The 26,973-nt window shown below is 49.4% G+C and overlaps 1 protein-coding gene across 6 annotated transcripts in view; it reads left to right on the top strand.

The window, feature by feature from the left end:
- Positions 1 to 1,076: 1,076 nt before the first annotated feature.
- The window catches only part of JPH2 (junctophilin 2), a 61,580-nt gene continuing 35,683 nt past the window's right edge, over positions 1,077 to 26,973 (top strand). For 2 of the 6 annotated variants that reach the window (XR_008997961.1, XR_008997962.1), the window contains exons 1-2: positions 1,077 to 1,970; positions 21,668 to 22,466. Coding sequence is in view for 3 of the 6 variants with exons in the window: in XM_036902217.2 (XP_036758112.1) it covers positions 1,592 to 1,970; positions 21,668 to 22,466 (1,178 nt within the window). In the remaining 3 variants the exon portion in view is untranslated. The remainder of the gene's footprint in view (positions 1,971 to 21,667; positions 22,467 to 26,973) is intronic. The other 4 variants (XR_008997960.1, XM_036902217.2, XM_036902220.2 and 1 more) reach the window with 4 other exon arrangements.

Genomic DNA, 26,973 nt, shown 5'->3' with positions numbered 1-26,973 from the left:
GTTCTCAAGTCCTTCTGAGCTTGCGTTTTGAGTGATTGCCTTCTCCCCCACCCCCCGTCACACACAGCTTCCTGCTCTAGGTGGCGCCTACCTTTCCCAAAGTTACTCCATGCTCCTGTTAACCCTGGGCTCGGTTGGGATTTCCGATCATTAGCCGCAGACACAGCTTCGTGTCATGGAGATTTATTTGTTCCCTTTGCCTGGAGTTTGGTGGGAACCTGAGCACTGGGAATCCACCCAGGCCCTTTGCTCTTGACCCTGCCCCAAGAGCTTTATGAAGTCTGGCCTCACAAGCTGTTAGGACACCAGAGCAAAAGAAAGCTTGGAAAGGAAGTTTCTTTTTTAAAAATCATGATCCTTGAGCATTTCTGAGATGACCTCCAATACAACCAGCAACTCTCTGTCTCCGAGATAGAGGACTGGCTCTTCGCCCTTCAGAGGGCAAAGAAAGGGAGCAACTGGTGCCTTCTGCAAGGGCTCTTCCTAGGGTTTTCCCAGGGTTGGGGTGGACAGCCAGGCAGGGAATTTGAGGCTGGACTCTATCGTCCAGACTCTGCTACTAGAACCTCACCTCTCTTCCCGAGTTCCCTCTTCTGCTTTCAAAAGCATATGTGAAACCCTGTCCCTCTCCTTTCTCTTTAGGGCACCAGATTCCCTCATGGGGCTGGCAGTGGGAATAGCCTCAGGTCTGTTAGGGCGTGTGAGTGGTAGGGGCCGAGATTTGCCAACCTCTGTGCTCTGAGGATTTGAAGTGTTCCAGGACTGGGTGTTCGCTAATCTTCCTATCCCCTCCCGTCCTGATCCTCTGCCCACTTCCTGCACGCAGACCCAGGGGACCCTCAGGGTGGAAGGGAGCTCCTACCAGGGGAGGAAACACCACCACATCGCCCCAGCTGCCTACACTTAGTTCCCAGCTTCCCTTGCTTATCCCTCCAGCCACTCCCTGGGCCTGAAGCACCAGCCCAATTTGAAACACCCCTCCCGCTCTGAAGGAGGCTGGGCTGGCCAGGGGGTTATTTTGGGAGCAGCTCGGAGATCCAGTGGCCTTGTTAGGGCAACACTGACCTTTCCATCTCAGGAGGAGGGCAGGACTGGAGCGGGGGCGGGGCAGCGGCGGGAGATCGACAGCCCCGCACAGCCCCTGGGGTGGAGAAGGGGGCCACCCCGCAGGAATTCAGCCTCGGGCTGGGGGCTGTCACCGAGGTGGACTTTCCACTCTTTGGACCCCTGCACCCCGCCCCTTTCACTGTGCTTCTTAAAGAGATCACACCGTTTTTCCTTTGACTCCAGGGAAGCCAGACTTGGGACGCCCTGTGGAGACTGACTCTTTCCCTCCCTCAGCTGCCCTCCCAGCCGGCAGCGCGCCCGGCTGACCGAGTGGGGGCCTCCCCGGCATGGCACTGACCGGCCCATCTAGTGCTGACTTGGCTGGTGGGCACCTTCTGCCTCTGAGGGCGTCTTGCTGCCCTGTCCTGGGGCACGGTGGAGAGTCGGGGGCCCAGCCCTGAGCGTTCCAGGGGTGTCGCCTGCGCCCCCATCGCCCTCTCCCCCCAAGCTGGAGGACGGAGAGGTGGTCAGGGGCTATGATGAGATGAGCGGGGGCCGCTTTGACTTTGATGATGGCGGGGCGTACTGCGGGGGCTGGGAGGGGGGCAAGGCCCACGGACACGGGCTGTGCACGGGCCCCAAGGGCCAGGGCGAGTACTCCGGCTCCTGGAACTTTGGCTTTGAAGTAGCGGGAGTCTACACCTGGCCCAGTGGAAACACCTTCGAGGGGTACTGGAGCCAGGGCAAACGGCATGGGCTGGGCATAGAGACCAAGGGACGCTGGCTGTACAAGGGTGAGTGGACACACGGCTTCAAGGGACGCTACGGAACCCGGCAGAGCAGCAGCAGCGGCGCCAAGTACGAAGGCACCTGGAACAATGGCCTGCAGGATGGCTATGGCACCGAGACCTATGCTGATGGAGGTGAGCCCAGCTGGGCCTGCAGGGTGGGGCAGGGGGCTGAGGCTGAGCTGGGCTGCAGGAGGTGGGAAGGGCAGGGGCAGGTGCACAGAATCGGAGGGGCCAGGTGTCATTTGCTGCGGGGCGTTGGGCGAGCTGCTCTGCCCCTGGAGCATCCATCTCCTTATCAGCAAAGGTGGTGCCAACAGCAGGGCTACTGAGAGGACTGGCAGGGGGGCTTAGGACAAGTCCTGCCGCATAAACACACTCAAAACACATTCCGTAAAAACAAACTACTACTGCTTGCGTGGTAGGTGTACTAACAGCCGTGGATACACTCTTGCTTGTTCTCTAGAATAACTGAGCCTAATCTTAACTTGGCCATGAAAATAATTTTCAAGCAATAGATCGTGAAGTGTTCATTCATTCATTCAGCCAGCCAGCCACACATCCATCTTCCGTCATTTTGTTCAGGTGCGTTTATGTGGTACTTCCTATTTGCCAGGCATTAAAAAAAGGGTTATATAGAGGAACAGGATAGCTATGACTTCAAAGATAGGCCGGTAGACAGTTAAACACAAGTATATACAGAGTGCTGGGCAGGAAAGAGAAGTTGGATCTGAGGGGGTCAGGGACTGCTTTAAAAGCAGAGGTGACATTTGGGCTGGATCTTGATGGGAAAATGGCATTTGTGAGGGTGGGAGAAGGAGAGAGAGGAATGAGTGAAAAAACATGTGTGAGTGTCCTCAGTGGGCTCAGGAAACGGAGAGGAACTGCCTGTGACAAAACAGCCCTGGGAAGCGGCCGAGCAGATACATCACCTCACCCACTGGTGTGACTTTGCACCTGTCACTTATTTGAGCCTCAGTTTCCTCATCCACAAAGCGGAGTGTTTTACACTATCAGTACTGCTCAAAATGTGGTCAGTAGACAGGTGGTATCAGCGTCACCTGCCCAGCAGGTAGCAGCGGAAATTCAGGGGCCCTCCTAGACCTCCTGAATCAGCCTCTGAGTGTGGGCCCAGACTTCTGTTTTAACAAGCTTGTCTGGCAATTTTTATACACATTAAACTTTACAGAGTATCGCTTTAAATCAGGGGCTTGCAAACTGTAGATCGTAGGCCCACTGGTCTGCTGCCTGCTTTTGTACAGCTTGTGAGCTCAGAGTGGTTTTCATTTGGAAATGTTTGAAACAGATTGAAAGAAGACTATTTTGTGACATGTGAAAATTATATGAAAGTCCCTACATAATATACCCTCTTGGCCCACAAAGCCAAAAATATTTACTCTTTGACTCTTCACAGGAAATGTTTGCTGGCTCCTGCTTTAAATAGTCCAGCTCAGGGTAATTCTTCGAAGTCTCTCTAATGTGTTCTATTGGAAAGAGGAGCTGACACAGATAAACTCCAAACTATGGCTAATTAAAAGAGAGATTTGGTGTCCGTTAGAAGGCCTTTGTAGAGTATTTGTCATCCCCTCTTGATGATGGAGGGCAGGAAGTGGGCGGTTTGGGAGAAGGCTGGGGTGGGGCAGGAGGGGGCCTGGGCCAGCCCCGGGTGGAAGTTTTGCTCAAGCTGAGGCCTGTGTGCATATCAAGAGCAGCCTCAGGTGCAGGGTGGGCTCCTAACTGGGCCACCCATTGGTGAGGATCTGCCCTCCAATGTGTCTGGATGGCAACACAGTTATGTCCCTGGAGTTTCTGTGGGCACAAGGGCACCTACCCTGCCCTGGTGGAAACTGGGCAGAGCTCAGGACAGATTCTGGCTCCACACTTCCTAATTCAGTGACCTTGAGCTGTTTGCCGAACTTCGGCAATCCAGTGAAATTCAATTCATCAGATGTTTATGTCAGACACTGAGCTAAGCCCTAGGGACAAGCAGAAAGCAAGCCTGTTTCTCCCGCTATGATTTGGAGCTAAGCCCTGAGTGCCTGCCAGGCATCAGTTACCACTGCAGGGTGGTACACGTTTGCCGAAGGTTCCTCCCTTCCCGTTTCCCTCTCCCCTCTCTCCAAACCAACGTGTGTGTGTGCGTGCACGTGTGTGTTGGGGGCCCAGATGTGAGTCACAGGGACATGCATTTGTGCGAAACTATGGACTAATCTCCCAATCTGTCTAAAAGGGGGAAAAACCATTTATTCACTTATGCAGCCAATATCATGGAGCACCAACTGTGTGTCAGACCCCATCCCTCAGCAAGTTCCAGCGGCCGGAGAAGTGAGAAGCAAAATTCCCAGGAGCTCCCTGTCTAGTGAAGATGACAGAAATAAACTAGAAAACCAACTGGAAATGTAATTTCCAGAAGTTTACTAGTGTTATTCTTAAAAAGAAAACAGCAGAGAAGGAAGAGGGTCACTTTTTGGATAGCATGGTCTGAGAAGTGGGATGGGAAGGACCAGAGGGGGAGGAAAGACTTCAAGGCAGAGGAAATGGCAATTGCAAAGGCCCTGAGGCAGGACTGGGCTTGGTGTGTTTGAGGAACAGCAAGCAGGCCAGGGTGGTGGGAACAGAGTGGATGAGGAGAGCAGGCAGGGTTGACACTGGCAGTACGGGCATGGGCCAGATCATGCAGGCTCCGCAGGGCCCTAGGTTCTGTCCTAGGTGAGCCCAGCAGCCCTTCAGGCCAAGTAGACCTGCACCTCAGGTTTGTCAGAGGCCCAGGCTCTTCTCCCAGATGAGAGGGCCCCACATCACAGATCCTCTCTCCCAAGCCACACACGGGGCGCAACTCTCCAAAATTAGATGTGGCCGCTGCTTCGGAAAATCTCTTTCATCAACCTGTCATCAGTTCCCTGAGGGTTTGTTAAGGACCTGCCCTTTGACCCATTCTGGGATGTGAAAAGGAATGTGGACAAATAAGATCCTGTGATTAGGAACCATTGGGAACTGGGCAGCCCCGGGTTATGGTATTACTTAATCTCTTGGAGCCTTAGTTTCCTCATCAATAAAATGGATTTACACTGATCTCTCCTAAGATTGCTCATAGGATAAATGAGTACTCAATAAATGATAGTTACTCTTGTTACTATTAACTATCATTAATTCATTCAATAAATATTTATTATGAAACCAGCACTATACTACACTGGGGGGTGGGTGTGGAAATGAACAGAATGGAAAAGGTGCCTGCCTTCCAGGGACTCTAACAAGAAATTGTCCTGTAGTGTGTTGGGTGTGAGGCAGGAAGTCCCAGGGACCAAGGGGGCGAGAGGCGGGCAGCTGAGCAGACTAGGCATAGGGGAGGCGCCTGGAGTAACTGGCAAGTGGGCTCTGAGTCACGGAGTGAGTCAGGTGACAAGCAGAGGACGGGTACTTCAGGTGGAGAGAACAGAGCACACAAAAAAAGCAGGAGGTTCCAAACCTGCCACCCAGCTGGGAGATCAAGCTGAAACTTGCCTCTCGTTTTGAGAAGTATTGATCAAAGGGTCACTCTGTCCCATTTCCTCCACTCCCTACTTTACCTTGCAGTCAAGGGTTGCAGGTGACTGCCCGCTATGAAGCAAAGGAAACAGCCGTTTTCCAAAGGAGAGGTATTAATGCATTAATAGGTGGTGAAATCAATCTAGTGAGTCATGATCTGCATATTTTAAAATGAAAGAACAGAAGGATCAGAGCATTTCAGAGATAAAGTATTGTTTCCTGAAGCACTTGTGCAGTTGGAGTACATGTACGTGTGTAATGTTCACGTGTGTGTGCATGTGTAAAAACCTCTGTGTTTCTGTGTGTGTCATGATATAAAATATATTTCTTACTGCAAGGCAGAGTCAAAAAAAGTTTGTAAATCACTATTCTGAAGTGACCTGGTGTCTTCCGCGAAGCCCCTGCCATTTCCACCTCCACAAACTCTCCCCCTCCTCCACACTTGTCCATTTGGCTGGAGGTTTTGTTCCCAGTTCTCCAGTGGGGTGGCGGGAAGGCGAAGGTGGAAAGGCAAAGTTGCTCAGGCCTCCCAGACCCTGCAAGAAGCCTCCTGGTACCCCTCCCCCGCCTATAGTCCTCATTCCTCCCCTGGCCATATATAGCAAACCTAAAAATAGCTGCTGACTTAAAGCTCCAAAGCAAGCATGCCCCCAGGGCCCTTTAGTTGCAATGTGTGCTGGGAGGCTGCCTGGCTGTGCCGGCACAGAGATGGCAGACTCCAGGACTAGAAGGGCCATTAATGATCTTTGCTTTCCAAGATATTTCACCTGGGGCCCATTCCTTGCCCCAGAGGCCTACAGATGCCCTGAAACTGCAGGCAAGACGTGCACATATGTGCCTGGCCTACCTGTGTTTTTCTAGGAAGTGTTTCCTCAGACAGCCAGCAGAGTCTCAGAGTAATGGGGTGCTTGGGTAAGTTCCAAAACCACTGGTCTAGTTCAGTAATTCCCTCCCCACAATGTGCAGTAGGAAAAGCAAGCCCAGGGTTGGCCTCTTTTTATAGAGCTAATAATAACCACAGTTAACATTTTTGGTGTGCTCATTATTGCCAGGCACTGTTCTTGGTATGTAGCGTATGTTGTGTTATTTAAAGCTTCACAACCATCTCACAGGGAAGTACCATTATTAGCCCCATTTTACAGATGAGGAAATGAGAACATCTAAGGATTCTCACTCATGGTCCTCAAGCTAGTAAGAGACAGAGATAGGATTTGATAGGAAGTGATAATTAAATATTTCATAGTATTAAGTATTTTAATAAATACTATATAAAGTAGGACTGGCTACATAATTTGCAAGACCTGGTGCAAAATGAAAATGCAGGCCTCCTTCTACAAAATCATTTAAGAAAAAGATACTGATAGCAGAGAATTAAACCAAGTGCAGGACCCTTCTAAGCACCAAGCCCTGTGCAGCTACCTGGGTTGAATGCTCGTGAAGCTGGCCTTGACAATGGTAATAGCTGCATCTACCTTTTATTGTGTCTTTACTATGTACCTGGCTCTGTGCTAAGAATCTTAACACATTATATTAATTAGGCTTCCTAACAACTCACTCATTGACCACACTAGTGGTTTCAAACTTTTATGATTGCAATCTACTGTAAGATGTGTACTTCACATTGTAATTGTATACACACACACACACACACATAAAAGTGGCACAAATCATTGCAAAACAGTACTTCCCTTCCTTTATACAATAATTGCTATATTTTCTTTAATTCTACCTTGTTGAGGGAATCAAATGATTCCTAATATATATAAAGCATGTGCTTAGTGCTTTAAGTATTATTAGTATATACTGAAAAGAAGATGTTTTTATGTTTAGCTATGAAAACTGGGTCAAAACCCCAAGCATTTGCTCTCGGGATCCAATTTTCCTTTTTTTGCCCAAAGCTGATGACATAAACTCATTTTAGCTCAGTTGCCTCTGAACATGGGAGGGAAATGAATTTGCCAGTTTCCTCATCTGTAATATAGGACCAATAACAGTACTTTACCATGTGGTTGTTGTGGAGGTTTAAATAACACAACATATGTTACATGCCAAGAATTGAGCAATACCTGGCATCACAGTATCTGGGACTGTGATATATGCTCCTTGAGGCAACCTATCCTCCATATTTATTTACTTGTTCCCCAAAGGATATCTTTCCTATTGATTTGTCTATCTTTATGCCAATATCACTGGTTCCTGAAGCTTTATAGTAAGTCTTTAAAAAAAAGTGAATCCTTCAACTTCGCTCTTCTTGTTCAAGACTATTTGGGTTATTCTAGGTCACTTCCATTTCTATATACATTATAAAGTCAGGGGGTCGATTTCTGCTAAAAAGCCTTAAGGGAAGTTGATTAAAAATATATTAGCTCTATATATCAAATCAAAGAGAATGGACATCTTAACAGCAGGGAGACTTCCAATCCATGGACATGGTGTATATCCTTATTTACTTAGGTCTTCTTTAACTTCACTCAGCAATATTTCAGAGTTTTCAGTGTCTTGCACATCTTATGTTGAATAAAATTAACAAATTTTTAAAAAGCAAATGGCATTTAAATTTTCATTTTTCCAGTTGTCCATTGCTAGGTTATAGAAATACCAATTAATTTTGTATATTGACTTTGAATTCTTTCACTTTGCTAAATTAATTTTTTCTAGCGGGATTTTTTTTTTCTTTTCTGACTTAAAAGGTATGTTTTTTAATTTAAAATTTAAATGAAGTGTAGAAGTCCTAAGAGAGTGTGATAGTACTAAAGGCAGGCATGTAGTACTTAAGCACTTGGGGCTTACAGTAGCCAGATCTGGGTTTAAATCCCAGCTGTGTCACTTCTCTATTCTATGAATGTGGGCACATCATGTGACCTATCTGAGTTTCCATTTCCTTTTTTCCATTAGGTCAAAATCTCCCTTAAAATATGGTTGAAACAATGAAATTAGAATTTAGCATGATGCCTGGCACAAGGAAAATGGCTGAAACATATTCTGCTTTCTGTATTTTCTGCCCAGTCCAAAGGGCAAATTCTGGATCCTAATATTCAGGATGGCCTGAACCACAGCTCTCGATCCAGGGGAGAATATTTGAGCACAGAAACTAGCTTTTGACTTTGGAGCAGGTACCACACCAAGACTTGATTTGCTTGGTTCTGCCTTGAGTCCTGCCAGCATCGACGGAAGCCATGCCAGGCACGATTCCATCCCGAATGTAGAATCAGCATCATTTAACCTCATCTTGAAAATCTCACGTCCCAGTTCACAGCCAGGGGTCAGTGTGACAACTCGCTGTGTTGCTGTCATGGCAGCTTCTTGGCATTATCTGGGATCTTAGGGCCGCAGAATGGACCCTCAGCAAGAGGACATAATTAGTGGACATAAGGGAAGTGGACATAATTAGTCCTTCCTCTCCGTGGCTTTGCCCTCTGTGATGCATGTGTCCAGTTGGCCAAATCTCTGCAGACGTGCCCCTCCCTGTCCAAGGCCAGGCCCTTGGGACTCATTGAGCTTGCTGCATCCAGGGCCTGCTAATTCCGTGTCCCCAGCAGCTGTTCCCTGGACCAGCCCTTGCTGCCACACCCCTGTGAGGAATGTCAAGCCTCATTTTCTGACGGCTCCGGTTGAGGGTGGAATGAGGGACAGGGTTGCTTCTTGCCACAGACCAGAGGGCATCCCTGTTCTCTTTAGCCCTTCCCAAGCCTGAGCCACAGAGGAGGTGGGCAGTAGGTCTTGTCATGAGTAAAGCATCCAGGACCCCTACTTAATACCGCATAACTGGCCCAGACCTGCCTGTCAACATCCATACAGCCATCCAGGGGCAGTGGGAATGGCAGAACCACTCCCAGCCACCCCCACCTCCCCGGGCAAGTAGTGAGCACCTTGTGCCCAGAAGTATTCAAGAATATGCTGCTGACCATTGTATAGACCATGTACAGCAGGGGCCATACACCAAGGCCCGAGGTCTGCACACAGCTGGCAGGAAATGCTCTTTGGCACACAATCTTTTACTACTCTTATTTTTAATTGAATTTGAATCCTTTATGGATACCATCTTAACAAAGTGATCAAATTTCACGTCATCAGTGATGGAACAACCTGATCATATGGGCCCTTGATGGGATGCCTGGAGGACACAACCTTAACTGTATAATACTCCAGCCAGGAAGGTGAGGGGGATGCTCATGCAGGGCTCTGTTGGCTAATATCAGAATCTGGCTTTTACTCTCAGAAAAATGGGAATTATGAAAGTGACATGATCTGACTTAATTCATGGAGATTCCTTTGGGGAGAGGAGGTGGTACAGGAAGGGGACAAGCAAGGGACTGATTAGTGAGGCTTTTGCAGTAACACAGGTGACCATACAGGCTGGGAGCACCATCTTGTAGCAGCAGAGGAGGAGAGAAGGTTGAATTCTGGGCCTATTTTGAAGACAGAGCCACTAGATTTGCTGGCAGTTTGGATGGGGGAGCAAGAGAAGGAGGAGTTGAGGATGGTTCCGAGGCTTGGGCCTGAGCCACGGAAGGACGGGGTTGCCCTGAGCTGAGACGGGTTGAGGGTTCGAAGAGTGAAGGTCAGGAGCACAGTGCTGGACGCCGTGGGTGAGGGGTACTTTTAAACATGCCACGTGGCATGAGGACATAGCAGGGAGCAGAACAACCAGTGGGGGTCTCCTTCTGACCCCAGATCCTCTCCCCTTGACCCCTTCTGCCTCCCCCACACCCAGTATTTCCAGCAAAGGACTTCCGCCCAGGCCCCAGGAGCTGTAAATTGCCAGCAGTGTTGCCTGGCTAATCCCTGCTTCTTGTGAACATGGGGCCCCGCTGGGGCAGCAGCCTCAGGAAGTGCGGGTGGGCGTGGAGCCCTGCAGGCTACAGGACTTGTCATACACACTCCTCCACCCACCCTGCTCCCAGAGATGGGGCACCGGCTTTTCCTCTGCTGGTCTTCTGTCCCTGATCCTGAGAAATGGGGGACAGTGGAGCTTTGATGGGCAGCTGCATTTGAGCCCTGGGAAGGGTCTTTGGTGCCACCCTGCAGGTGAGCCGAAGAGCAAGATCTTGGGATTATTATAGGAAAACAGATTGCAGTCTAAATAGTCACCCAAAGGGACCATTAGACTAACTCACAAAACCACGCTATGAAGTACAATCATTAAGACGACAGAGGCAGACTCACCTATACTCATCTAGAAAAGAATCTGAGCCATTTTAAGTGAACAAGACCCTTTCTTTCTTTTATTTTTGTATTTTTAAAAATTAAAGTATCATTGATATACAATCTTACGAAGATTTCACATGAACAACATTGTGGTTTCAACATTCACCCATAGTACCAAGTCCTCACCCTCCACCCACTGCAGTCACTGTCTGTCAGCGTAGTAAGAAGCTACAGTCATTACTTGTCTTCTCTGTGCTGTACTGCCTCCCCGTCACCTATACTGTGAGTGCTAATTATAGTGCCCTTTAATCCCCTCTCCCTCCTCACCACCCTCCCCAACCCCTTCCCTTTGGTAAACACTAGTCCCTTCTCGGGAGTCTGTGAATCTGCTGCTATTTTGGTGAACAAGAGCCTTTTGACAAGTATTTATTGAGTGCTTACTATGTGTTAGGCAGTGTTCTCAGTGATGGGGTAGTGGTGGAGTGGGGAACAGCTGATCTTTTAGTCTATTTGTTATATAGGATTGTAAATGAACAGGAAGAGGCCTGGTAGGACCTGGATTGTTAACAGTGATTACCCCTGTGGAGTACAGGGCTTTTTTTATTTTAAATAATCCTCTATCGCTTGAATTTTATTCAGTGAGTATATAGGACTTTCACCATTTTTGAAAAAGTGCCCTCTTGCTACACATAAACAACATTTATATACAGACATAATAAGAGGCCTGCAGGGTCCAAAAATGGTTTGGGGCTCTAAGCAGAGTTCCCTAGAATCTAGGCTCAGATCCCAGATGATCTCCCTTTGTCTCACCCCACTCTGGGGTATTCAGCAATTCCAGGCAAGGCGGGCCTGAAAGAGCAAGACAGGGGATCTGTTCTTCAGTCCCAGCTGAGCCACTGCCTGGCGCATGGCCTCAGCCCCTCTACCTCTCTGTGCCTAAGCTTCCTTCTCTGTATGATGAGGGGGCTGAACCACTTACTCCTAAGGGGAAGCAGATTCTCTCACATGCAACACCAGCCAATTGGCTGTGGGTGCCTGGAGACCTGGTGAGGGAAGACTGCTCAGCCATGTTAGGGTTCAGCATCACAATCGACTAGCAATGTCTGTTCTGGACACAAGCTGGGAAGAGGTGGCCTGTGTGATAAATTACTTGTTGTCTTGTACTAGATAGTCTTCATAGCGTAGAAGGTCTACGCTACCTGTGACCTTCTCAGGATGGAGATATTTTCACTTAGCCCCAAGTTGAGGTTGTCTATGAACGTGTTGCCCATTTGCAGATATCAGGAATATGACAATCCACATTAAATGGTGGGTGCTGGTGCCAGCTCCTACCATCTCATGAGACCCCACTGTTAAATTTTCAGTAATTTTGCAAGCTGGCTGTTCAACTGTGGTAGCTTGACTGGCCATGGTGGGAATATTTATATGATGGAAACTGGCTAACATTGCAAATCAGGGTTGGCTGGTTGGTCATTCTTCCAAAGCACTGTTTTACCAGCATACCGCTGAACCTTGTACTAATATGAAATGTCATTTTCCCCCCCTTTCACCCAGATTTAGGGTGACCAGCCATCCCGGATTGCCAGGAAACTGTTCTGGGTATAGTCCGGAAAGTTCCCCATGTTGGGAAACCCTTCAGTGTCAGGCAAACTGGGATGACTGGTCACCATGCAATCCCTTCCCGTGAAGTAAAGGGAGCCAGCATTTGCTGAGAGTCTGCGGTCTCTGCCAGGTAGCCCATGTAGTACTCACAGCAACCCTGCAAAGTAAACTTGCAATGCTTACTTTACTGAGCAGAGACAGAGGCAAAGAGAACTTGTCCAAGGCCTTGTCCCAGGACACTCCTGGGACAGTATCTGAATGCTTTTTATGTGCCAGGCACCACACTGGGTGCAGGAGACCTGTGGTGGGCAGGGACTAAGGCAGCCTTGCTCCCAACAGGAGAGACCAGCATCGTCCAATTACTTAATTACAATGTGTAATAAGTACTTTGAAGAAAAAGCTGAGGAATTTATGAGCTGATAACAGGGAAACCTGACTTGGTCAGGTCATCAGAGAAGGTTTCCTTAAAGAAGTGAAGGATGAACAGGGGCTAACTGGGTGACAGGAAGCCACACTGCCAGGCAAAAGGAACACCACGTACAAAAGCTTGGAGGTGGGAACAGAGCCTATTGTGTTCAAGAAAAGGCTGGAGCACAGACAGAGGGAGAGTGGGGCAGGTGAGGCTGGCAGATTGGCGGGACCGGGTCATGAGGGCTTCATGGGTGAGGAGTCTAGACTTCACCCTTGCAGGAGATGCTGCAGGCCACCTTCAGACACCTGCCAAGAGCAGGTCGGCACTCCCCCAGCTGCCAGGCGTGTTAGCAGGCCATTGCCCTCTTGCAAAGGAAGTTGCCTTGCTCTGGGAACGGCGCATAGCTAACGCCTGGTTGATACAGGAGTGCAAAGACCCGGTCTCCTCGCTTCAATTTTAGGCAGCTCTGAAGGGCACCAGCTCCAGGGAGCCCTGTGGGATCAGCCGAGGCCTCAGGTGCCACGGTTCAGCTTCTCCCGCCATCCAGTCCTGCTTCCTTCCTCTCAGGTGTTCATCCCATGAGCGCTCCCTCCAAAACCACCCACGTGCAATTTCAATCTCAGAATATGTTTCTAGAACCAAGGCAATGCTTGCAGCACTGGGAAGGCATTGCAGGGTTTTAAGTGGGGTAACTTGATCAGACCTGCATCTTATAAAGAAGACAGATAATGCTGACAGCAGTGAAGTGGGGACAGAGGCAAGAGACCAGGGCTGACGCTGTTGTAGTCAACCAGGGAGGACTGGGGTGGCCTGGACTCGATGGAGGGGTGCAGACAAAGAGAAGTGGGGGAATTAAAGAGATGCTCAGAGTCAGTCTGTCTGTTTCCTAAGCCCACACAATTTCCATTATGCTTTACTTTCCCCAAAGATGTCTCAGGCCTGACTTGCTTTCTCTGGGGCACTCTGTCCATGGTCTTTACCAAGGTGGATTAGAGCCAAGTAGGAATGGGTCCCCCATACTCAAGAGCATTTATGCTGGTGTCTGTCAAATGAGCACCATGTGCCTTCCTGGTTTCCCCGCTCTGATTCTGGAATGCCTGGGCAAGAGCCACCGGCCCCTGGACTCTGTGGTGCTAAGCTCTCTACCTGCTGTGCTCCATCCTATACCCTGTATGAATGCTGTTGATGACATGTTCATGGTCCTGCCCAAAGATTTTGTGCTAACATCTGATACTATGAGGGAAGACTTGGATATGGGTCAGGGATGGCTGTTAGACTGAATAGACAAGAGAGCTACTATAGGGGGTAAGAAGGGACGAATATCTCAAGCAATGAAAGTTTGGAGAAAGGAAGGTGGCCCGGGAAGGGGTCCTGAAGGAGGTGGCTTTGCAACTGGGCTTTGGCAGATCAGGGAAGACACAGCTGGGAAGGTGAACTGGGACCAGATCATGAGGACACTGGCCTGTCAGGAAAGGGCTTCCTTAGACAGTGGGGACCCCTGGAAAACAGCCAGTCCTCATTCCTTTCTCCCCATCTCTGTTTAGTCCTCCAGGGACACTGATGTTGGGCCTCAGGCAGTTTCCTAGGAATAGGCAGGTGTCACTGGCCAGAGAGGGTGGTGCTCCCCCACTCTGTATTTGGAATTCCTGGTCTGGTCCACATGGCTCTTCTCTGTCTCAGAGCGAACTCTGGATCTCTCAGACTTCCCGGGGGTTTCTGAAGTGGGCATGCTTTCTTCAGAGCTGAGGTTTGGGTGAGGAGTTCTGAACCTTTAACCTGTAAGGGATATTCTGATTCTCAAAGGAGCAGAGGAGAGAGCGCTGGTCATGACACTGGGTTACGACCCCCAGTGTGCTACTCTGTGCAGCAGCTATGCTTGTGTGATCATGAGCAGGTCATTCAAATTCTCAGCTTCAATTCTTCCAACTATAAAATCAGAATGATGACACCTATATCTGTTGGGAGATATATATATCTTGTCTGCAGGTAACAGAAAACCCTGGTTCCAAATAACTCAAACTAGCATTTCCTGTAGAAATAAATTTATGGGCTACATATGTAACTTAAAAAGATCTAGTAGCCACATTTAAAAAGGTGAAATAAATTTTAATAGTATATTTTATTTAATCCATTGTCCAAAATATTATCATCTCCTCATGTAATCAATATATAATAAAAGTGAGATATTTTATATTCTTCTTTTGTACTAATTATTTGAATTCTGTGCTCAGTAACCACGTCTAGTGGCTACCATACTGGAATGCACAGATTAAACAATAAGGATACTTATGATCTCACATAAAGAAGTAGCCAATGGTTGGCAGTCTCAGGATTGGTTAATTTGGAGGTTCAACAGTATCAATGAGAACCCAGGTTCCTGCGCCTTTTCACTCTGTCATCCATAGTGTCAGCTTTATTCTCAGCTAGCTCCCCTCATGGTCCCAAGATGGCTGCTACAGCTCCAGGGGTCATCTCCACATGCAACAATGTCCAGCAGCAGAAGAGGGTATGGTTGCCTCTAAGAACTAAGAACTCTTTCCTGCCTCCCTCGACCCCCTCCCCTCAGCTGACTTTCCCTCGGGTCTCAATATCAAATTTCATCAAATGCTCATATCTAATCCAATCATTGGCAAGGTGGATAGATCTGAAAGGACTGGGGACCCTTCTCTGAGGTCCATGGAGGAGGACTGAACCCGGAAACAGAACGAGACTCTATCAGCAGAGAAGAGAATTGCTGTTGGGTAACCAACAGTATCTGCACAGTACCTCTGCGTGGCACCTCAAGGTGCTAAGGGCATCAGACGGTGGGTTTTAGAGAAGGGGCGGAGCATGGTGGTTAAACAGGTTGGAATCACCTGAAGTGCTTTAAAAAAACTCCAGTGTCTACATCAATAAGTCATAATCTCTGTCCCAGAGGCTGGATCTTGTACATATATCTAGGTTCCAGAAACTACTCTGTTGTGTGTGTTTAGGGGGTGTGGACGCAAGTCTCACTGATGGACAGAGCCCCAAACCTGGGCATTCCAGGGCACAAGCCTGCTTTTTGACAAGCAAGCAGGCAGAGGCAGAACGTCAGAGCTGGTCTCTTTCTCTCCCTCCGGGTTCTCTCTGTCCTCCCTGGCTCCTTTTCATCTTTCCAGTTAATCGCCTCTGGGCCAGCTTCTCTGAGCAAAGACTCTGACCTGCCAAAATGCTTTAGTGAGCACTTACAGCATGCTTGCTGCCTCACATATAGTTTACCTGTCTTTGGCCAACCAACTTGCAGTACCAGACTTCCGCCCGAGACCTGGACCATTGTCACTCCGGACCACTGCCGTGGCTGCCTGACATTTACTTTTGTGATGGTTGATTAAATGTAGTCTATCCCTGGCACTAGACGCCAAGCCCCTTTAGGGCAGGATCTTGTCTATCTAGTCACCGTTCTGTCCCCAGCACCTAGCACCAAGCACACAGGGTCCCTAAAAACACTCCTTGAATTCAAGGAAAGAATGAACAGTGATGTGAAGTAGGTGTCATCACCTCCATCTCACAGAAGGACACATTGAGACTCAGCAGGCTTAAATAATTCGTGCATGCATTAGAACTATTCAGTGTCCGAGTTAAGGTTAAAACCCAGATTATTCTATACCAACCCAGAAGGGCAATTGCAAGGGGAAGGCAGTGTTCAGGTTTATTAACTTTAGGAGCCTAGTCCGAGGGACAAAACTGGTTTCCATGGTTATAGCCTGCACACGCCTTGCACGCGTACCCCAGTAATTCCCAGGGTTTGAGCTGCTGAATCTGAAGCTGAATACTGAGGCAGCCACTGCCAATTGCTTACCACATGCTGAGTCATGAGGGAAAAGAGAAGATGTGATTCCTGCCTCTGGAAAAACAGAAGGGTTCATTCAGGAGAAGATATTCATAGGTTCATCAAATGTTTACTGAGGGCCTCCTTGGGCCTGGGAGCTGCACTAGATGCTAGGATCCTGGTGGGAAGAAGCTAGACAGGGCTTCCTCCCTCTTGGAAGTCAAAGTACGGAAAGAAAGGCTTATAGTGAACAAATGATCTTAGTAATCATTTAATTGCAAATGGGACAAGTGCCAAGCAGAAGTCCAGGGAGCCTGACATCGTGTAGCAGTACTCCAGGGTAGCGTTCAGAAAATCTTCCTGGATGAAGTAACGTTTAAGACAAAGCTTGAAATATCAATAGAAGTTGCTCAGGGAAAGGGGAAGGAGATTCTGAGGTTCTCAGGAGATTGCTCACACCAGGAAGAGGAGGGAAACCATGTGCAAAGGTCCTGGGGTAAGCAGGTGAGTGTGATTGGAGAGGTGGTTAAGATGATCAGGAGAGGTGAGCATGGCAGTCACACCAGGCTGGTAGGCTGCTGAGAATCTTGCCCCTTACCCTGAGGGCAGTGAGGAGCCCTGTATGGCTTACAAGGCCAAGTGAGGGGGCCGGACAAAGGCTGTCAGGAGATACTTTCTTCTGCAGATGGCCCCTCTCATCCAGCTGTGGGCAGGGTCCTCCTGCTCTCCCTTTTCGGATGTGTTCTTCTTGTCCCCAGGGATAGCTGGCTTGTCTTAGAGAGAGTCAGGCTGGGGATGGCCCAGGCACTTGGCTTTTCCCCCTTCTCAGGGCCCCGTCACTCCCAGCCTCCTCTGGGTGTCTGTGCCTCTTGCCACTTGCTTGTAAGTTTCCTAATATAGCCTGGCCGTTTCCTCCACAACTGTGGCCAAGAGCTGCTCTCCTGTTGCAATCTCAGTTTTTCTTGGGCTTAAAGGGACAATGTCAGCCCAACTCATGCCAAAGTTAAGCTAAAGGTAGTTTCACAAATTTGTCTAGTCCAAAGATTAGATGTCCTCTCTCTTTCCCCAGTTTACCATCTTCTCTACTCTGTTCTCATTCACTTTCCCCTTTCTTATTTATGTCCTTCTTTCTTTTGAGACAAGTGGAAGGTGCACAGCCACACATGGATGTGAGCTTTGGCTCTGGTGTATTTATTAGCTGTATCATCTTGGGTGAGTCTTAGAGGACCATGAAAAACCTGTCTGGTCATTTTCACAGAGCCTCTTTCAGATGGGTAGAGCAGAAAGAAGAGCATAAACAGTTACAGTACCCATGCTGCTCATTCATTCAATCAAGAGATATTTATTGGTACCTCTTTGGCATGTTCTAGACACTGTGGTTACAGCAGCCAACAAAAAAGAATGGAAACCCTGCCTTTATAGGACTTACATTCTGGTGGGGCAGATGGTCAATAAACAAAAGTAAAATACATGTTATATTAGATATGCTATGAGAAAAAATGAAGCAAAGAAGGGAGATAACCTTGGGCGGCGGTTATCATTTTAAACAGGGTGGTCAGCGAGGCTTCACTGAGATCACATTTGGGTAAAGTCTTGACCCAAATGGCGATGGCGAGTGATATCTGGAGGAATATTCCAGGCAGAATGAACAGCGAATGCAAAAACCCTGAAGCAGGACCATAGCTAGGGTGTGGAAGGTACAGCAAGGGGCCTTTATTGCTAGAGTATAGTCTGAGAAAGGGGAGCACAGGAGGGGGTGAGGCCAGAGGAGTGACTGGAATGAGATCAGCTAGGGCCTTGTGGGTCACTAAGGACTTCAGCTTTTCTTCTGAGTAAGAAGTGGCAGAACAGTGTCACGATCTGACTGACTGCATCTGAACAGAGCCCCCTCTGATGGTGTATTAGGAGTAGATGGAAGAGGGCAAGGGTGGAGGCAAGAGGCCAGTGTGGAAGCCATTAGGAAAATCCAGGCAAGAGACACTGGTGGTGGCTTGGACTGCCATCCAGTAGTAGCATTGGCGGTGGAGAGAAGGGGCTGGACTCCACATTCATTTTGAAAGTGTTGCTGACAGGATTTCTTGATGGTTACTTGAACACTGCGCTGGGCATTTTCTTTCTTTTTTCTTAAAAGTTTCTTTACAAATTATCTCTTTATTTTATTTATCTATTAAATCAGCTTTATCAGGGTATAATTTCCCTGCCATAAAATGCATTTTAAGCAGACAGTCTTGACCAACGTATACAACTCTAACTACCAGGCCTTGAAGATGCAGAACGTTTCCATCAGTCAGAAAGTTCCCTCCTGCCCCTTAGCAGAGGATGCCTCCCACCCCAGCCCTGGTAGCCCCAGACCTGCTTTTGGTCACTGCAGGTGAGTGTTCCCCAGGCATTCATGCAACTGGAATCATGCGGGTTGTTTGATTTTGTCCCAGGCTTCGCTTGCTCAGCATGGTTTTGAGCCCCACCTGTGTGGTATGTATCAGTGATCTGTTCCCTTTCAGTGCTGACTAGGAGTCTGCTGTGTGGGTGACCACAGCCTATTTAGGTACTTACCAGTGGATGGACATGTCAGTTTCCATTTTTTGTTGTCTCCTTTTTCATCTTCCCCCAAATCCTGGAAAGCAGGTCTTATTTTTCTATCATTCAGATGAGGAAATTGAGAATCAGAAGTAACTGGTCCAAAGTTGCCAAGCTTAGATGACACTTGAAATCAGTTTGTCTCTGACTCCATGTCTTTTTCTGTCCCCCTGCCTCCCATACAATGTGACCACATGTGAATGAGTTTGGAAATTGGAACAAATTTGCTTTCCATCTATCCATCTCCCCATTTTCTCATCCTTTGTACCACGCTCTCATTTCTCTGTTCCCTGAACCAGCCACACAATCCCATTTCCCGAGTTCCTTGGCTTGAGTCAGACCTCAGTTCAAATTCCACTTCGGCTCCTTCCTTACTGTGTGACTTAGGGCAAGTCACACAACCTCTCTGAACATCAATCCACTTGGGAAATGGAGATCATATTTGCATCTTCCTCTATGAGACCAGGTCCAGTGACCTCCCCTCTCTCTCCACTTTCCTTTGGCCCTTTTAGGTCATCAGTTTTTCATGGCTAGTCCCTGAAGGGAGGAGGGCCCTGGTGCCTCATCCAGGTTGCCCATGCCTACTGTGAAGAGGGTCTGGAAGCTCCAGGGACCCTCTTCATGCAGAAGGGCAGGGGCGGAGGAGGGAGGGAGCCTGAGCTGTTGGAGCCTGTGCTGCGTGGACCCAGGCACTGTGGAGTCACAGGGACCCGCCAGCCTTGGCCTCCAGAATCCCAGTGCCCCAGATCCTGGAAGCCCAGTGTCTCAAAATTAGGCCAAGCTTTAGACCACTTCATCTCCAATATATCACTGACAGGTGGGGCAAGGGAGGCGTTAAGAAGGGAGGAGAGTTGCCAATGAGATGGGGTTTCTGGATAGGCGCAGCAATCGATCAGCAAATATTTATGGAGCACCCCTATGTGCCAGGCCCTGTTGCAGGTGCTGTGGATGCATCAGAGCACAAACTGGAAAGATCCCTGCTCTCACAGAGCTTCCATTATAGCCAGGGAGGAAGGCAGTAAATGCAATAAATTAGTCATACGGTATGTGAGACGGTGATAAGTGCTATAGAAAAAAAGCGGAAGTAGATAAGGGATACCTGGGTGTTTGTTGTGGGGTTGAGCAGGAAGATTGCAATTTTAAATAGGGTGGCCAGGGTCAGCCTCATGAGCAAAGACTTGAAGGGTATCTGGAGGAAAAGTGTTCCAGGCAGAGGGAACAGCCAGTGCAAAAGAGCCCCAGCAGACAGAGTGGGAGCATGCCAGTTGGGCTGAACTTAGGAATCCCATACCTGGCTGGCTGTTTCAGTTACCTGGCCACCTGGGCATTTGCTGGGAAGAAGGCCATTGGGTCTTCTTTGTTATGCAGGGGAAAGTATCAGCCTGTGTTTAAAACAAAAGCTCTGAATTTCCCCCCTCAACTCAGTGACTATTATTTGTCAGGCACTTCACATACCAGAGGCATGAAGATGAAGGCAAGGCACTTACAGAGACCCCTGTTCCCAGGAGCTCACATGCTCACACTCATGCACACGCAGAGCCTTCGTTGCTGAGATGGCCTTGTACATGCCACTATCCTGCAAATGGTCTTCCACAGTCTGTTTCACTAATGCCCACATCCTCACACACTCACTCAGCCTCAAGTGCCTCATATTCCTTTGTGCTTTAACACTTGGATGGCCTTGCACACTCAGAACTTCTCACACCTCCACAGGATCCTGGGCACTCACCCCACTGTGTGTGTACTGCATACTCATGATCTCATATAGTCACAGGACAGACATGCATGCCCATACAACTCTTCTGTGCACATGACCTTGTACAAATACCCACTCTCCCAGCTTTCCAACACACCCCCATGCTCTCCAACATTCACACTGCTGTGCAAAATCACATTTTACCCATTCGTGAGCTTGGACATTCACATCGCATGCACCCCGAGATGACTATCACATGCATCTAACCTCACATACTGACACACAATTTTGCATTCTTCGAACCCCTAATGATCTTGCACCCTTTCTCAACTTCACCTTTCCTTGCACACTCAAGACCTCAAATGCTCTCATAACCTTACATTACATCCCAGTATATCATGCTCACATGATCTTAGTCACTCTGTGCATACACTGCCTTGCACACTCATGATTCTGCATGTTCTCATTACATTGCACACTCCAAGTGCAAATATTCATGTTAGTGCACAAACTCACTGTCTTGTCCACTCACACTCTTGCACATTCATTCTCTCTTGTGTGATTCAAAATCTGTGTACACTCACTTATAGTCACACTCCCAGAATCTCATGTGCTCATACAATTTCACACTTTAAGACTCATGCAACCTCACTCTACTTTGCACACTTGTGACCTTGGCATGTTCCCAGCAACAGAAAGTCACGCCATCATGAAACTCTGGCATATCCACTTGTGTCCTTGCACACTCAGTTGACCTCATGCACTCCAGGGCCTCACCTGTTCACACGGCTTCACACACTGGCACTCTGACTCACACAACAACCTCACTCTATCTTGTACACTCGTGGCCTTGCTGTGTTCACACCTAGGAAATATACACACAATTGTGCACACTCCCTTTGGCTTGCCCACTTGTGTTCGTGTTCGTGCACACTCACGTAAACTCATACTCAGAGCCTCGCCTGCTTTGCGAACATTGCCCTCCTTGCCCCTCAAATGGCCTTGCCCCCTCCTGCCCTGGCACATCCGGGTCACTGTGCACGCGGGGTCCCCCTAACACGCCCTCTCCTCGCCCGCAGGGACTTACCAAGGCCAGTTCACCAACGGCATGCGCCACGGCTACGGCGTGCGCCAGAGTGTGCCCTACGGGATGGCCGTGGTGGTGCGCTCGCCGCTGCGCACGTCGCTCTCGTCCCTGCGCAGCGAGCACAGCAACGGCACGGTGGCCGCGGACTCGCCCGCCTCGCCCGCCCCGGACGGCCCGGCGCTGCCCTCGCCCGCCATCCCGCGCGGCGGCTTCGCGCTCAGCCTCCTGGCCAGCGCCGAGGCGGCGGCGCGGGCGTCCAAGGGCGGCGGCCTCTTCCAGCGCGGCGCCCTGCTGGGCAGGCTGCGGCGCGCCGAGTCGCGCACGTCCCTGGGCAGCCAGCGCAGCCGCGTCAGCTTCCTCAAGAGCGACCTCAGCTCGGGCGCCAGCGACGCCGCCTCCACCGCCAGCCTGGGCGAGGGCGCCGAGGGCGCCGAGGGCGCCGACGAGGCAGCGCCCTTCGAGGCCGACATCGACGCCACCACCACCGAGACCTACATGGGCGAGTGGAAGAACGACAAGCGCTCGGGCTTCGGCGTGAGCGAGCGCTCCAGCGGCCTCCGCTACGAGGGCGAGTGGCTGGACAACCTGCGCCACGGCTACGGCTGCACCACGCTGCCCGACGGCCACCGCGAGGAGGGCAAGTACCGCCACAACGTGCTGGTCAAGGGCACCACGCGCCGCGTGCTGCCGCTCAAGAGCAGCAAGGTCCGCCAGAAGGTGGAGCACGGCGTCGAGGGCGCCCAGCGCGCCGCCGCCATCGCGCGCCAGAAGGCGGAGATCGCCGCCTCCAGGTAGGACCCGGGGGCTGGGCGCCGAAGGGGTGGGCCCTCCGCCGGAAAGGAAACCTGGCGCAGGGCATCCTCGGAGACTCCAGGCCAGTTTCTACTGCTTTTACCGCCAGGGGTTCGCCCACTGCCTTTAGCAGGTTAATTGGAGGCGCTTCAGAGTTTGGTGTCCTTGTTCATCCATCCATCCACCTACTCAGCTACTCCCGCCCACCCGTTCACCCGACCCCGCCATTCACTTAACCCTTCCAATCACCCTCCCTTTCTAATTTATGTCAGAGCAAACACCTCTCCACTTAACAATCCAGCCCACCCACCCACTTCACTGTCTCTTTACCCATCCAGCCACCCAGTCACTCCTTCCCCCCAATAACCCAGACACCCGTCCTGTGACCCAGTCATCCATTCATTCACCCAAACTCTTCATTCACCTGACTTCTCTACTACCCACCTGTACCACCCCTCCGTTCACCAACCCCTCTATCCATCCAGTCACTTCCAGTTCCTTAACCTCTCTACCATCCAGCTGAAGAACCACCCATCCACCCAACCATTTCCTCATCCACCCATCCAATTTCTATCCTTTTACCCACCCAACCATCCATCCAACCATCCACATTAAGTCAATTGCTCCCATCCGCTGAGCCACCCATCCTAACATCCAACCATACATCCATTGCCTGGCCACCTCCATTCATCCAGTTACCCCCATTTATCCAACCACCCCCACCACCCAACCATGATTCCATCCCCTGAAACAGCATCCATTCCCACCCGCCTGTCCAGCCGCCCAACCACCCCGCCATCAGCCATCCATTCAGCCACTTCTATCATCCAACCTCTTTCCAACAACCCATTCACTCAACCTCTCCCACCCACCCATCTGCCAGCCCTGTTAGCCATCCACCTTCCTGTACATTCATCACCCACCCTTTCATCCATATTCAAACTCCTCTCTCTTGCTATACTTCAGAATAAGTTCTAATGCGGTCATCAAACATTTTGGCACCTACTGTGTGCATAGCGTATTTTAAGTTGTCTGCAAATATTGACTCAATCTTTTTAACAACTGTAAGATCAGTACTATTTTTATTGCCGTTTTGCAGTTGGGCTAAACGAGGCTCAGAGAGATAAAGTGACTCTACATCACCTAGCTAGTGAGTGGCTCTTCATAATCTGGTTCCTATACCTCTGTTCAGACTCAGTTTTTACTACTCTTGCCCTGGACCTGGATTTTTTTCTGTGTGCTAGTCCCGCTGGCCTTTTATCATCCTTCTTAAGTTCCTTCTACCCCAGGGCTTCGTTGCTGCCTCCTTTGTCTGGACTGCTCTTCCTTCCCCTTGCTGCCCGTGTAATTCATACTCCCCGTTCAGAACTCGGGTCAGGCCTGACTCCCTCACAGAGCTGAGGAAGCCCAGCCCCACTCACTCAACTGCAGGGACATCTTCTAAGAAAGTCACAGCTGCAGCTTTCCACTGCTCATGTGATTTGTTTTTAATCTCCCGCTTATAAGGAGCACCTTATGTGTCAGTCTTCATTCTGAGGTTTTCATATGTACTAACTCAATCCTTACAGCATCTCCCAAAAGTGAGTCTGTTATTATTCCCATTTCACAAACGTGAAGTGAGCTGCAGGAAAAGCAGGCAATGTTCAAAGGCACTCACCTGTCCTGGTGCCTGCAGCAGTCCTGCTGGTGGCTCTAAATGGCCTAGGCTGGAAGCTGTGGCATGGTGGCCTTCAGAGTTAAGCAGACCTAGGGCCACATCTTAGGCCTCTTTACCTCTCTACCATCCAGCTGAACAGTCACCCGTCCCCAACCATTTCCTCATCCACCCATCTACTCATCCAATTTCCATCCTTTTACACGCCCAACCACCCATCCAAACACCCAGATACCCACCCAAATATCCAGACACCCATGCAACCACCCACCCAGAGACCTGGCACACCAGTTTGTCTGTCTGAGCTTCAGTTTCCCCATCTCTGGTGCCACCATGTCTTAGTTGTGTGTTCCTGGCCAATTTAGGGTTGTTCTTCAACCTCTGTTGTGTTGTCTATTCAAATGGGGTTGGTCTGAGGGTTAAGAAAGATAATGCAGGTCCAGTGGTTCACAGTCCTATTATGGGACAGGTTCCCAGGAAGCTGGCTTTGAAATGGAAACTGGTGTGCGAGAAGTTTATCTGGAGCACTTTCCAGATTGATGCTTATGGGGAAAGGAAGGCAGCAGGATTAGGCAGAGGGAGATGCTGGGCTGCAGGGCAGTCCCCACAAAGGCCTCAGCCCACCACTAGGTGCTCTGCAGTGGAGATGACCTTCAAGTCACCCAAGCTGAGGTGAGAGAGCAGATCTTTACTCCCTCTTCACTGGATACAGGCTGCCTTCCAGAAATGGGCACAACCTGGGGCTGGCCTGCTCGGTTCAGCCCAGAGCAATCCCTGGACAGGGCTGACAGCTGGCAGCACTCTGAGCAGCTGGGGGAGAGGAAGGGAGAGAAAGAAGCCCTTCCGTCCTGAAGGGGAAGCTTGGTGGCACATCACAATTCCACTGCAGTGCTGGACACCCAGCGAAGGCTCAACACGAGCCTTTCGGGTACTGGTTATTGTTGCCATTCAGTGAATTTGTTTCCCAGATGTGGAAACTGAGGTCCAGAGAAGGAATGTAATATGCCTAAGACCACCTGCCAAGCCAGTGGGAGAACCAGGGCTTCAGTCCCTAGTTTTCTGATTCCAAAGCTTTAACGAGCACATCTTGCTATTTCTGAACTTTTGCAAACTTCAACTTGCTGAGACTGTGTGAGCAGTTAGTATCATTAATATGGAAAAAAGGTATGGGTGATTTTCTTAAGGCCTTTTAGTTAAGGACAGAGCCAGGTTTATGACCAGGTGATTGTATCATTTATTATCTCAAACTGGGGATTTTCATAAGTTAAAGGGAGCACTTTTTAAAAAAGAAAACTTTTTTGTTGGAATAATTTCCAATTGCCAGAAAAGTTGCTAATATAGTACAGAGAGTTCCCCACATACTCTCCACCCAGAGTCCCCTAACTTAACTTCTTACCTTTCTGTAATACATTTGTTGAAGCCAACATTCGTACTTTAATATCAACTAACCTCCAGACTTTGTTTGAATTTTACTAGTTTTCTACCAGTGTCCATTTGCTGTTCTAGGTTCCATCCAGGATCCCATATAGCACCTGGATGTCTAGTGCCCTTAGTCTTCTCTGATCTGTGACAGTTTCTCAATCTTTCCTTTTTTTTTATGACCTCGACAGTCTTGAGGCATGCTGGTCAGGTATTTTGTAGAAGGCTCTTCAATTTGGGTCTGTCTGATGTTTGTCTCATGATTAGACAAAGATTGTAGGTTTTGGGGAAGAAGACTGTCTCATCATATCAGGGGTGCATGGTCTTGACATGACTTGTCACAGATGATGCTGGCCTTGATCCCTTGGTTAAAGTGGTGTCAGCCAGGTTTCTCTGCTGTGAAGTTACCATTTCCCCTTTCCCCCTTCCATACTCTATTCAGCCCACACTCAAGAGGGAGAAGGGTCTGGAATTAAGCTACAAAGGCAAGAGTTTCAACATTTGTTATTTGGAATTATTATGGAAGGAAAATTTGTCCCTTCTTCCAAAGGGAACATTTTAAATTATTATGCTAAGTGTATATAGTTATGACAGGCCTAAGCCAGGACCGTCCTGGGCCACCCTGGGACACGACTGAGCTTAGAATAGGTAAGATCTTAGGCTCTTGGTTTGAAAGACCATGAGCTGGAATTCCTGCTTTTCTGCTGAAGAACTGAAGAGAAAAGACCCAGCTTTTCTGAACCCTGTGTCTTCTTTCCTCCTAGGGTTGTTTTGAGGAGATGAACTAAAGCCTGTAAAATGCCTGGCACAGAGCAGCTAACAGTAAAAACAGTCATTACCATCCTCTAACATGCTCACTTCTAAAAGTGAGGAAATGGAAGCTCAGGAAGGAGAGATTTCCCCAGGCTCTTCCCTGCTGGGGGCAAAATCTTCCCCTCTCTGTCCCCTTGCTCTCCCTGACCTCCTTGCCCTTCCTGCCAAGACCTGTGCCCTTGAGCATAGAGGTGGTGAGCTCCTCCAAGAAGGCTCCCAGGCGTGCAGTCAGGAAAAGTCCCTGGAGTAAGAAGGTGGTGTCCTTCCTCCACGCGCTGCTGCTAGGGAGATTTGGACTCCTCGTGGGCCTGGGGAACGCGTCCTGTATGCCCACGGGGCGCTGCCTTGCTTGGCTGTAAGCTCAGACTGAATTTCCAATTAAGGGAATCTTTAGTTTAGGAGGAAAAGCAGTTGTCTCCCTTGCAGGGGCTTAGTGAGTAATGGCTGCAGGGGCAGTGAAAGCATTCCCAGCAGCCACTAGCCTCCTCAGCCCCGGCAGACCTGGGGTTTCTGTCCACTGTCGCCCCAAGCTCCTTGTGCCGGGCTTACGTGGAACTTGTCAGCTCAGAGTCTAGGATCAGGACCACTTTCCCAGCGGGGAGAGAGAGAGAGCCTGGGAT

The sequence above is a fragment of the Manis pentadactyla genome, chromosome 5 (assembly GCF_030020395.1).
Source record: "Manis pentadactyla isolate mManPen7 chromosome 5, mManPen7.hap1, whole genome shotgun sequence".
In the NCBI taxonomy this organism is placed as follows: domain Eukaryota; kingdom Metazoa; phylum Chordata; class Mammalia; order Pholidota; family Manidae; genus Manis; species Manis pentadactyla.
This window is presented reverse-complemented; position numbering and strand designations above follow the sequence as displayed.